This window comes from Psittacula echo (genome assembly GCF_963264785.1).
Source record: "Psittacula echo genome assembly, chromosome: 1".
Classification (NCBI taxonomy): domain Eukaryota; kingdom Metazoa; phylum Chordata; class Aves; order Psittaciformes; family Psittacidae; genus Psittacula; species Psittacula echo.
Window position 1 is genome coordinate 25,903,587 of NC_137735.1, and position 13,332 is coordinate 25,916,918.

A 13,332-nucleotide genomic window follows, 5' to 3' on the forward strand; every position below is an offset into this window, starting at 1 on the left:
ATCAGTTTTTTGCATAGTAAAATAAAAAAATACAGCTCTTGTAATAACTACCTTGCCAATGTTCTTTTAAAATTAAATGACGAGATTTGCAGGCCTAGGAGGCAGTTTCAGTCTGGAACATCTCTCTAGATGGAGGCAAAACAGTTTCAATGCTAGTTAAAAATATCTTTACTGTTCCATTTCCAAAATTTGTACCAATCTGCAGGTCGAGACAGAAGACGGCAAAGGGGGAGACTCAAGATGTGTGACTGCATTTGAACATTAGCCTGAGGTACACTTTTGAGGGGCAACACTGGGCTGGCTTTGTCAGCACCTGCGGTAGTCAAAGCGATTATAAGAAGCCTCTGGAGCAAAAGCATGAAATCAGGTTTTATGTTTATTTATGCTCCATCCCTGGTGGTGTTCAAGGCCAGGTTGGACACAGCCTTGGGTGACATGGGTTTAGTGGGAGGTGTCCTTGCCCATGGCAGGGGGGTTGGAACTGGATGATCTTAAGGTCCTTTCCAACTCTAACTATTCTATGATTCTGTGTACCCCCTGAAGCACTATCCTGTTAGAAAAAACTCTCTTCTTCTTTTGTCACAAGAGCACTGAAAGTAAAAGAGATTTCATAGAATTCTGCAATTGACAAGAAACACGACTGATCTTTCTGAGGCATGTTCAGCATTCAGCAACAAACTGAGGGGAAGGGGGAACTGTGCAACCAGACACTGAACTGAACATTTCATCAAACACTTGTATGGAAAAGGTTTGGAATAGTTTAGTCTCTGTAAGAGTTGTAAGACAATAAAATTACAGACTAGTTCTTTCTTACTCCTGACCGGTTTGAGCCCTGTGTGAAACAAACGGTATTTGTGATGAATTAATGGCCGATTTAGGAGAATAAATTTAACAGCCAGCGGTTGCATTTGTATGTTTAAAGCTGAAAAGCTTCAGTAGATCACCCTGCAACTCAGTCACTGAAAACTCTTCTGGATTTTTCAGCATTGCTTTAGTATTAAGCACAATTCTTCTCTAAGACCATGATGTATAACTGGGAGATGAAATAATGACACCACAATTCAGAAGCATGTCGGGGAGTTATTAAAGTGGTTGCTAGACCAATGCTGACAAGCAATTTAAAACTAACAGGTGTAGTTCTGTAAAAAATAAAACTTGGTATTTAATCTACAGTAATTCAATGGTAGCTAACACTTGGTACCTACTCCAGTGTTGAAAACAGAGCAAAGTGCTGTAGGAGTTAAGATTGGTTTGTGACAAATTCAGCTCAAGACGGTGAAACTAGCAATTTGGGCATCATTCACTCCAAGGACTTTAGCATGAGTTCACTGGGAGGGACGTGGCCATATTCTTCTTTTTGTGTGAGTTTAGGTAACGTTCATGTATTTACAGTCAAACAGACCTTCCATTGTTCATGGTGTAGCTCACTGACAGCAAAAAAATTATTCATGCTTCTTTTCATATCACACGATGGTGGCAAGAACGAGAACATGCTTGTCTAACATTGCTTCGATAAGGGTAAATTCTCTGAAGACAAAGCATCAGCAATTTGAAATGGAAGGCCAGACAATGTCAGTTCACTTTCCTTAGTGTAGCTAGTGTTATCTTCAGTTAAGGGTTAGGAGGCTCTTCTCTCCGGCGCAGCTATGGCATCTCAGTGACCGGGCGTTTCTGTTTCAAAGTGTCAATGAGGGACAACACTCCTCGTTTTACATTGGTTGTAACTCTTCTAGTCACGGAGTCTGCAGGAGGTGGGGGTGGTCGCACTTTCTGTGAGGGAGGTCTGGCTACTAAGCACTTCTGATACCGCAACTGCAACAAAGCAGAAGCATTCTGCAGTCCTTACTGCATCCAGTACTTTCACACACCATTTAAAATACACTTCTAGTACTTTCTCATTAAATGTAGTCAAACCTCCATTCTGGCTGTGACAAACAGCCCAGCTGAAGTTAAAGAGACCCTGCTCTATCTATCTATGGACAGAAACTGTTCTTCAGCACACCATGGAATCTAAGTCATACAAACAGCCCCCCCAAAAAAGTTTTCTGAGTTCAGCTATTCTTGAACAAGGATTATTTTCATTACACTGTCGCTAGACTGTGTAACACAAATACCAGTAAAATATTTTCCCAGCGTTAGATAACTTGTGTACTGAAAGAGATTTCTAACTTACACAGAAGTTGCAGAGGTTAGGAGGGAAGATGATTAAAGGAGCATTGTTCACTAAACTGACACTTCAAACTTAAAAATGTTTGAGTTTTAACTGATTAAATAGATCAGAATCCCAATTCCTATTTTTATCTGTTCTTTCTCTGTCTTGAAATCAATATAACTGCAAATTTGGAAAGCTGATTATTTATGGAGGCAATGAAAAATCTAAGTGCTCTGAGGTGCCTTTGCAGAAGGTCACTTACCATACAAGCAGCCTGAACAGCTTCTGACACATTGCCTGCGTTTGGTTCACACCAGAAAACGTGGCACTCAAAATGCTGGTTTCCTGTATCCATAATGAAGGCAAACGTGTGAATGTCCTTGCCTACCCCCATGAAGGACAGGAACCGCACACGACACTCCACCATGATCTCCTCTTCATTCTGGTTATGAATCAAATGATTGATCATGACTATTTGATATTCTGTGCACTTTACTGTCAGCCTTATGTTGATTAAAAGCGGGGGGCGGGGACGGGGACGGGACAACACTCCTTTTTATCTATCTGTATGCACCCAGTGTGCCCAGGCCTGGGCTGGATCTCCCCTTCTACTACCAGAGGACCAAGGCTTTGAGCATTAGCACTGAGCGCACTGTGTACTTTAAAAACTGCTTGTTTTGTAAAGAAACAAAACAACATGGCTACCATGACTCCAAAAGATGCTCCCCTATCACTGCTATGTTACAGAGGTGTTGATTTAGTACCTCATCAAAAGACAAATAAAAGACATTCTTTGGAAGTTTCATTGTATTCATCTCAATGGAAAATGCTCTACAAAGGACAGTGACGTGAAACACGGATTTTAATATTACTCTTGGCTCCCATACCAAGAATAAGGTGAATACAGTTTAGAATTTAGGATTGCTTACTTAGTGCTTAACCTTCAGTGTTTTAGGCTTAAAATTCCTAGAAAGCATAACGCTGAATTTAAGTATCTAATGAATACTTATAATAATTTATTTCTGAGAACATGCTTGGAATGGCAAACCAAGCTGAAGCTGATCAAAGCAGTAAGAGCCTCTGCAGGTTCTGGAAAGAAATAAAATGCAAAATAAGCAAATAAATTCTAGCATAAATTAACTCCCTCTACTAGTGTTCCTGTGTTCCTGGTTTTCAACACTCATATTATTATGTTAAATGAGTTTTGAACAAGCCAGTCTGCCTTACTCTTTCATTGATGACTGTGACAGTAGCATCAGCAACATTCATAGTAACTGGCATCCAATCTTCTTTGCTAGAGGAAGTCATTAGACTTTCAATGGCACTGTTCAGAGTATCCATTCCTAGAAGGGAAGAAAATGCAATAGTAAAAAATGAATACATGAGTATAAGTAAGCAACAACATTTTTATTTTCATGGTAGTACAGAAAACATTGTTTTGGACTCCTTACTAAACTTAATTTGATAATGGAGAGAAGGGTTGTGAAGTTGGTTTTCTTAATCTGCAAAACCAAACCAGGTACCTCTGGCTTAGTTAAAAAGAGGGTAGCATCATGTTTAGCTGCTGCGCAGTTCCAGTTCTCTAAGGCCCTTCCCATTAGTAGCAGAGAAAGCAATAGAAAGGAACTCTGCCTTCTCTGCAACTCCCAAAATACTCTGGTTGCTCTGAATGAGGCTCTGAACGTGACTTGTATGGCTGAAACACAAGAGTCGCTACCCTTCAAAACCAGGTATTTACACTTGGTTAGCCAGAGTCCAGCCATTGGAATTACTAAGTAACATGCAAGGTACTTTGCAATTCACTCAAGTGCCACCTACCCACAGGTTTAGCTACAGGCAGCATGCCCAGGTACTGGACATGGAACTTCTGTACCAGTTCTGTCTTTGGTGTCGGGAAATCTACTGCATGGGAACAAAAATCAATTTCTGTTAATCAGCATTCACAGCAGGGAAAACCACTTTTACCTCATCAATAACATGAAACAGTTTACCCAGTAATTGTGCTCTGAAGATATTGTATTGATTGAAACTATTTTTTACTCCTTCTGATAAGAACAATGGTCAATAATTTCTAAAGGAATTATGGATAACTTTGCACCACCTAATTCTTGACCTACGCTAAGAACAAGGTCATGTTATATTGCTGGCATATTAAAAACCAGAAAATATAGATAAATGCATCTCTGAGACAAACAGACCTAAGATTCACTGCATAACTATGTAAAATCTGGAATGTGTTTTAAATGCCATCCTTGTTAATATGTTAAACACAGTCCTCGAGTAATCAATAGTACTGTCTGAGCACACAGTTACACAAGCTGATGTATGGATTAAGAGTAAGATGTTCAGTATAAACTGGTGGATCCAGAAGCATGTAATTTCCTGCAAAGCTAACACAAAGTGTGTTTGTTCTCCTGGAATACTTTCAAAATAGCAACTATTAAGCAATGACTAATAAAGACTTGCAAAAGGAACTTTCTTCAGCCATGCAGTAGAGCGTGCAAAAACCCCTTAAGGTGGATAATAACCCACGTGCACCCCTTGCCTTGGAAACTGCTAAAATAGATGCTGAAACCTAGGAGTGCTCCTACATTTCCTCCGAATGCAAGTGATTACCTGGAGCACACTGTGTTTTTAAGAAAGATTTGGCCAAATTGTGCAGTCTCAAGTCAGGAGGTATTTTGATTTGAAAAGGACAATATGTGCAAGTAGCCACAAACAAGTAAGGCTGCATTTGCCGCATTTGTATTTGAAAATAAAAGAGGAAACGTACAAGTTGATGTAACTGAGCAGGACTCCATTCCTGCCAACACAGATAATAAAAATGCTTAATATCAACATAAGAGGTTACAGTCAGATGCAGTAATTAAAAGACAGGATTACACTCCAGACTTCTGCACCCAACATGCTCCATTTTGGTCAAAAGCAGCATCAGAAACTAAACCCATCTAACCCAGGACCACCCCGAGGATACAAGCTGTAACACACAATACCTTGCAGAGGAACATCAAGGTTGACATTTGTCCCCCCTTGCAATGAACCACAGGCCATAGCTTTAGCATTCTTCCGTTCGGCCATGATCTGAAGGTGACAGTGATAATACAGCATTTATTATTTTTTTAACATAGTACAGTAGCAACTACAAGTATAAATTTACTCCTATTTCAGCCTTAGTTTGTGAAATCTGAAGTCAGTAGCTACATGACTAAACAGGTTATTCTTTTTAAATAACAACTTTAATTTTCCTCTCGTTTATTCACCATTCCTTAACTGTAGTAAGAATGTAAGTCGTGTCCAAGCCTAGGTGAAAGATCAATAAGAGAAGGAAAAAAAACCTTCAGCCATTTTCATCAACAGCAAAATTGCAATGAGGAGCAATATAGCAAGAAATATAAATATTTAACACACAGGAGGGGTGTTCATTATTCATGTTCCTCTCTGATCTAATGCTCTGTGTAGTTTCTTTTTCCATTTTTATGTTTTCTTCTGCAATTAAAAATCCCATGCGAATACAACTTCTTCCCTCAAAATGTAGAATATTAGCAAAAAAAGAAAAAATACACCAATGAAACACTTCAAAATAACCACTTTGGATGATTATTCCCCACAGATACATGTTTGAGAAGGGACCCACGGAGGCTAATAGAGGTTCTCCAAAGCTCATATATAAAGCATTGCTATGCACTTCTTTATGCTATGACTGCTAACTGTGATTAACTAGAAAGATAACTGGTGCTCCGCAGGTGTCACTTGGTCTGAAGATGCTTCTAGTAAATTCCGCACCCCCCCCCCCCTTTTTTTTTTCTTTTAGGTTTCATATTTTGAATATATTTTCTGTTTCAGGGACAGATGAAAAACGATACACACTAGCTTAGGAAGGAGCCCTGACTGAGCCAAGAGGATCAGTGTGTCAGTCAGCACATGCCAACTGCTTCCCTGAATGAGGATTATATCTACTGCTGAATTATGAAGGAACACGCTCTATTTAACACCACTATCCTGTTTTATCTGTGTTACTTTAGTTACGGTTTTAAATGCTTACTTACTCTCTAATCCAAAATTAATGCCAGGATTTTCATGTCATAGTTACATATATGTGACAACTCTACTCCCCTTTCAACACCCCTGTGTATAGCTACCACAGCATCTACTTGGTGTTGACCTTAACTGGGTAAGAGCAGCTGTGATACGACCTGTGTAGCATGCTTTTCCTTTGCTGGAAATGTGTGAGAATTGAAAGAAGTAGGAGAAAAACAATGGACATAACAGGTCTAGGCTTCTCTAGCCAGCCACTGCTGCAGCCCCTGGTATTAACCTTCACCAAGCACAGCCTGCAGCTCCTTGGCCAACCTAAGCAGCTACCTTTGTCCTGCCACCTGCATCTCCTCAGACACTCAAGCATGGGCAAACCTGACAGGCTCTGCACAGTTGTTGGACTACCTTCTGCCTCAGGCAGAACTCTGCTGCCCAGGATGTTACAGGAATGCACAGAGTAAATGCTCACGTTGTTCTCATGAAGCATTGCAAGTTCAGTAGCCACGGCTGCAGCACTGCAAAAACATTTACACAATACAACTGGCTACAAAAGGGAATTTGATATAGAATCATAGAATAGTAAGGGTTGGAAATGACCTTAAGATCATCAAGTTCCTACATCACTGATTCCATTCACTACCATGAAGTCAAAACTTAAAAAGCAAATGACAGGCATACAGTAAATGAGCAGAATGTTAAACCCCAAAGGTTTCCTAATGGGCTTTTTAAAAAGAGCCGTGACTCATGAGGAGGAACAAGTCACACCGGAATAACTGATAAGGTTATTCAACCCCACAGCCTACTTCTGGAATGCACACTGACATGTTTTCAGGGAAACCAAAATGAGCAGCATAGTATTTCTTAAAAACAGGAATGCAGCCACAAATCCATCACAGCTCAATAAACAAATAAGAGTTTAAAGTCGATTGGTTTAACTGCCTCTCTATAAAGCGTTTCAATGAGATTTGCCTGCTGTAAAGGACGTGTTGCCTTGCTACAGTTGCATGAAATGACCATGCAGAGGACACTCATGAACTGATCATGCAAGAAGATCAAAATTAATAGCCAGCAAATAGTGGCAAATCTGTAAGATAAAAATGACTGAACAGAACGGTCCTCTCCAGCATTACAGACAACACTACCACAAGCAGGAATAAAGATACTTTAGTATTTCTAACTAGAGTAGCTTTAACCCACTCTTCTCCCCTCTCCCCCTTTTTTAAGTGAACATGTTATGTTAGCAACTATTTTCCTGTCTGTCCTGCAGGACAATACCACTGAATAACAGCATTCAAACAAAGCCTGATTTATTTACAGAGTTTAACATCACCATTTATTATTAATTGAAGCTGTGTGTTCCTTTTCCATTTTCAGTCCACAGCTTCTTTATTATTCAAGAAAACCTTCAGTCTCTATACACATGTCAACTCAAAAACACCTCTCGTGCTTCTCAAATCTCAATACTCACCTCCCCATTATTCCACCCATTCATGTCCTTTCCTTTACAAATTCTCTATACTGTTTCTTGTTGCCATTGACGTAAACTAAACTAACAATGTGTACATTTGCTGATTAATATAGGCTCAGTGACCTGTAAACAGAGGAATGCATATGACTTTAAATTCACTTGCCTTGGAGCAGATTTCATGTAAACTTGTGGCGATGGCCTTTGCCGGTGTGTCACATCGAAACACATGACATTTCAGAATCCTTGTGTCTTTGTCTCTTGCCACATAAGCAAAGTCTCTGTGTAAACAAAATAAACAGCCACATTAGAAACAAGAAAAACAAATTAAGGCATTAGGATCAGTAGTATCTTCAAAACAGCAAGTCCTACTTTCATTTAACAGTAGGCTGCCAAAGAATAAAACACATGCTTTTGACAAAGCAGATCCACAAATGTAATAAGCTGCATACCCATGAAACATGTATCTGAAGTTTGATGCTTAGCCTATATTACGACACAGCTCATTACAGTTTCCTGACCTGTGCAACTGCCAACCCGTAATTCCAACTGCAATTGGAAACACATGGAAAAAATCACTCAGATATTTTATTGAAGATTAAGTGGAGAAGAGAATTACAAATTAAGCCAGAAAACACATGCAGCTCTTAAATGCTAAAACCCCTGAGAAACAGCATACAAGTATTTCAAAGGACTACATAAAGTGTTTAAAATATGCAGATAGTTAATTAGAGATGTGGTTGCGTAAGGGAAACGTGAACCTGCTGAGCTCTGCTCACACTAATTGGCCCAAATTTCTGACCTTATTTTTTCAAAAGTTAAATAAAGCTGCCCTACAAAAGAGATTTTTGCCCTGCACTGGCTGGTCACCACAGCAAAGCGCAGCTGTCTAGCATGAGCAATGGAAGTGCTGGGATTGTGTTTATTTGTCTCCAGGCTATTAAGAGTTGGAGCTCTTCTGACAAACCCAACTGGTATATACTGAGTCACGAATAAGCCTGGCTTTGCCTGGTTGCCATTCCTGCTATAGCAGACTCTGCTCCCTGGCCTTGAACCTCTACTTCTTCATGTCCTCTGAGCAACCATAGCCCAGTCCTACTTTCAGACCTTTCTGCTGTCTCCAGATATCTTTGGGACTTTGCACGCCTAGCAGAGCTATACTGAGTAGCTAACTAGAATTAGACCAGAGAAGAGAGGCTGGAGCTCCCAAAAGCTCCTTATACCTGAAGTCTCCTTTCAGTGCCTTTTCTCTTCATGCATAAATAATCAGAAGCAACATTCTAACTGGTGAAGAGATAGGACGGTTATTCCTAAACTACAGGTTTTATATACAGGAATACTTCAGTTTATACTAAAGTCTGTAAATATCCTGAGCAGGGTTCAATGTAGCATGGATTGCCAATTTCTTTGTTCATCATAGATGCCCAATGAATCAAAGAATTTTCTACTGAAGTTATCCAGGGAGAACCAGACTGTTGCAGATGGGTAGCCAGACTTCCAGCTCTGTATGAGATATGAACATTGTCCTGCAGTTCAGTACCTTGTACCTAATTCAGCGGCCTAGGTTTTGTCATTAATGAGCCTTGCAATGAAAAGGGCAGTTGCCTGCAGCCCAGTGACAGGTACAGGTTGTTCCTCTGTTTAACTGCTTTGCAACCTGGTGAATAATAGCTTGGTGAATACTACTTTAAAATACACCCACAAAACTACCAGGAGCTGAGATTTGGAAACAACTCCACATGACAGAACCATGCAGAAACACAGTACACCCCAAGCACCTCAGCCACAATCTGCAAGAGCCTTCTGGCATGCTCCCTTTTTCTGCACTGGAATTTCAAAAGATGCTGAGTTACAGCTGGAATCTTGCTCTCGGAAAAAAGTTGATGCTTTTTGAGTCATCTGTACATGTGCCAAGCCTTGCTTTAAGAAGGCTTTCTCCTAGCTTAACATTTCAAAAGCAAATTGCAGACTCCCATCTAGATTCTAGTAATAAGACTAAGAGAAGGGGGCATGGCTCAGCTACGGCCTATGAAAAATTAGCACCTATGGGGAAAAAAGCAAAACCAAGAACCACATAAAAAACCTTTGAGATCTCTGCCTTTTGAAGTAAGTTTTCAATATTGCTGGTGCTCCTGAAAGACCTGAAAGCAGGTTTTTGGAAATGCCAGGCTCATGAAAATCCACATACAATATCCTGAGCTCTGAAGAGACCTTGCCTGGTTTTAGAGCTGTAAGTGAGGGATTTCCAGATATCCTAAGCATGCAGGAGTTCTGTTTTCTCTGTGTTTGGGTTTAGCTGCCATCTTTGAAATGCTCTAAGTTTCAGACTTCACATTTTGGAGTCTAAATGCCTTCACTTACAAATATTTTAACTGCAATATGAAAACACAGTTCATTTAACAGACACGGATTTGGTACCACAGCTTCATTAAGATTTCTCCCTTCTCCTTTACATGCAACAAAAATTTGCTCATTGTCAAAGGGCAGATACTGCCCACAAAGATGTTATTTTTAGTCAAAATGCAATGTGTTGATTTTCTGACAGAGCTGGTAGCAGCCCTATAGGCCACCTATAGGCCTATATAACCTATAGGCCACGTAATGCTCTCCTCCACAGACTGCTGCATAACTAATTTTTTTTAATGGTTTGGGTGGGAAGGGGCCTTTAAAGATCATCGAGTGCAACCCCTCTGCACTGCGCAAGAACATCTTCCACTAAATCAGGTTGCTCAGAGCCTTGTCCAATGTAACCTTAAATGTTTCCAGGGATGGGGCATCCACAACTTCTGTGTGCAACCTGTTCCAGTGTTCCACCACCCTTACGGTAAAAAAATCTCTTCCTTACACCTAGTCTGAATCTACCCTCCTTTAGTTTAAAACCATTACCCCTTGTCCTTTCACAACAGGTCCTACTAAAAAATATGTCCCCATCTTTCTTATAAGCCCCTTGAGGTACTGGAAGGCTGCGATAAGGTCTTCCTGGAGCCTTCTCTTCTCCAGGCTGAACAAGGCCAGCTCTCAGCCTTTCCTCATAGGAGAGGTACTCTATCCCTCTGAGCACATTCATGGCCTCCTCTGGACTCACTCGAACAGGTCCATGTCCCTCTTGTGTTGGGGGCCCCAGAACTGAACACAATAGTGCAGGTGGGATGTCACAAGAGCAGAACAGAGCGGCAGGATCATCTCGCTTGACCTGCTGGTCACATTCCTTTCAATGCAGCCCAGGATACGGTTGGCTTTTTGGGCTGTTGAGAGCCCACTGACAGGTCATGTCCAGCTTTTCATCCACCAGTGTGAGAGGTATACACCAGTACCCCCAAGTCCTTCTCTGCAGGGCTGCTCTCAATGCCTTCCTTCATCCCCAGCTGGATACCGGGGGGTTCTTCTTGAAGAAACATTGATAACTATACTGCTTGCAGCAGGTCTCTGGGTGTGTGGCCTGGGAAGCCTGCAGTGCTGCACAAGATGTCTCGGTTTTGTCCTGTGAAATTCCACTTGTGCTGAATCACCTTGAAGAAGTGCCAAAAACACCACTTCCTTCCTGCAAGGGGATTGGAGGGTGCAGGGAAGGTGCTACCAGGGGCACCTGGCCTGTGCCTGGGCTCAGCAAGTGCTGCCTCCGTACTGCAGTGGTGCACATAACACGAAGTCAGCCTCTCCAGCACTTGGCCCTGCAGCTTCTGTAAGTATTTCTGGTTGTAATGGTATGAATTCGTAAACAAGGCAGTATGGCACAACTACAGGAGAACATGAAACACCAGCTAGTACATCAGTTTCAGCTACTGAAAGCTAGTAAAAGTGTGGTGGTGCTTCAGACTCACACACCAGTGTTTCATCTTTTCAGCTTGAAAAAGTAAATCAGCTAATTACATGCATGGATTGTGAATATACATAAACCTTTAGACAACAGGGCCTGCATCTGTAAATCTGCCAAGACAGAGTTGGAAATCTGAGTTGTTCAAAACCTGTGGTACTGCATCATACATAACTCCGCCAGCACCAGCTGTACTCAAATCATCAATCAAAATTAGCACACAAACCATCCTTCTCCCTTCTGACAGCACACAAACAGTGATACTGATCAATGATACTTTGTTGAAGAAAAAAGCTGTATATTCTTAAAACTTTATAACACCCCTTCTGTTGATATAGGATTATAGAGAAGAAGTACTGTGTAGTAGGTTGCTTGTTTTTTTAGTTTTATTAAATCATCTTCCCAGATACAGGAACTGCATATAAATCAGTACTCTGGAAAAGAGCGAGAAAACTAGAAAAATAAGTAAGAGAATTATTTTGCTGAACAAGTGAGTAACTTTGGTTCCATTCAACAGGTAAAAATTAAGTAGAGATCTCTGTATTTTGAAAGAGTACAGGACCAGAGACAGGCATTTATAAAACAATTTAGAGAATTGCAAGAACAACGTAAGGTGCTAAGGAGAAAGGAATTTCATTTTTATTTCCTCTCCTCAGTTGGCAATGTCTACAGTAATTGACTAAACCTTAGATAGCCATACCTATTTAAAACCTGGCTAAGCATCATTTAGCTGCTCAACCTTGGGTGAATAGAATGACATTAAACACAATTTATGTTAATGCTGTCCTGTTCGAGTACCAGTCATTGCCATTTGCCTCTTTTAGGCTGGAGGCATCCCAGTTAAGCACAGCCTGAAAGAGCAGCACAGTCTCCATTACCTTCTCAGTGTTAACTTATTTCTTCAAAGGAGTGTAGAACTGTGGCTGGTTTGGGGTTTTTTTTAGTTAACAAAACCCCAAGGCCCTACCCTTGAAGTCTGAAATAATTTTTTTACTCTTATCAATCGCAATTAAATTGCTGCTATTCAAAACAACTGCATTAAAATGATAGGCAGGAAAATTTAAATTGCTTTAAAGATTTACGTATTACAAATTGTAACAAGAATCCTTGAACCAGAAAATTATATCACCTGGCCTTGGCTTAAAATTGATTGAAATTCATCCAGAACAGCCTACAGAAGATGACTGTTGATTTCCATGTACTGGTGTACAGACTCCTGTGACTGCAGGGTCACGAAGTGCACACTGCTGGGCTGTGGGGAACCATCTCCTGAGTCTATAACCTTCAGGCTTCTCAAACAGCTGACCAGTGATTTGTGAAAGCAGGAATTAAAAAAGGGGAGAGCAGCCATTGCAACAGCAGAGTGGGGTCAGAAAGCACCTGGCAGGAGGCTGCCATTCACCAGCAGAGGAGGATAAAGGACAGACAGTGAGAGGAGAGACATAAGAAGAAAAACAGATAAATCTAACACCAACAAGACCACGCTCTGATGGGGCTTTTTTTCATGACACACAAATATTCTTGTATCACAACCAGCAGAGAAGATGAGGTGCAAGAAGCCCTGCAGTAATATGTATGACAGAAATTACAGACCTTCTGGATTAACACTTCATTTTTTTAATCAAGTCTGCTTTTTCACATAGGAGAAAGAGGAATGATTTATAGCTGAAATGAAGCCTGGGACTTTGTTCAGTTCACTTGTTTGTTTTTTTTTATTAGGGTCACATCAAGGAGTTTGTGAATTTAGGGAGAAAACCCCAAAGGTAAGAAACCAGAACTAGATGGAACAAGCAGCATTCACACAAGCTGCAAAATTGGTTTGTAGAAAATTTACTGTGAGGACATTTCAACTTCCATTTCACCTAC

General features: G+C 40.7%; 1 protein-coding gene across 3 annotated transcripts in view; it reads right to left on the reverse strand.

Moving 5' to 3' along the window:
• Positions 1–1,644: 1,644 nt before the first annotated feature.
• APBB2 (amyloid beta precursor protein binding family B member 2) overlaps positions 1,645–13,332 on the reverse strand; it is a gene marked incomplete at both ends in the record, with an annotated part of 118,071 nt that continues 106,383 nt past the window's right edge. For all 3 annotated transcript variants that reach the window (XM_080625538.1, XM_080625537.1, XM_080625536.1), the window contains 6 exons: positions 1,645–1,812; positions 2,415–2,594; positions 3,380–3,495; positions 3,971–4,054; positions 5,146–5,233; positions 7,819–7,933. In XM_080625538.1, the coding sequence (XP_080481664.1) occupies positions 1,645–1,812; positions 2,415–2,594; positions 3,380–3,495; positions 3,971–4,054; positions 5,146–5,233; positions 7,819–7,933 (751 nt within the window). The remainder of the gene's footprint in view (positions 1,813–2,414; positions 2,595–3,379; positions 3,496–3,970; positions 4,055–5,145; positions 5,234–7,818; positions 7,934–13,332) is intronic.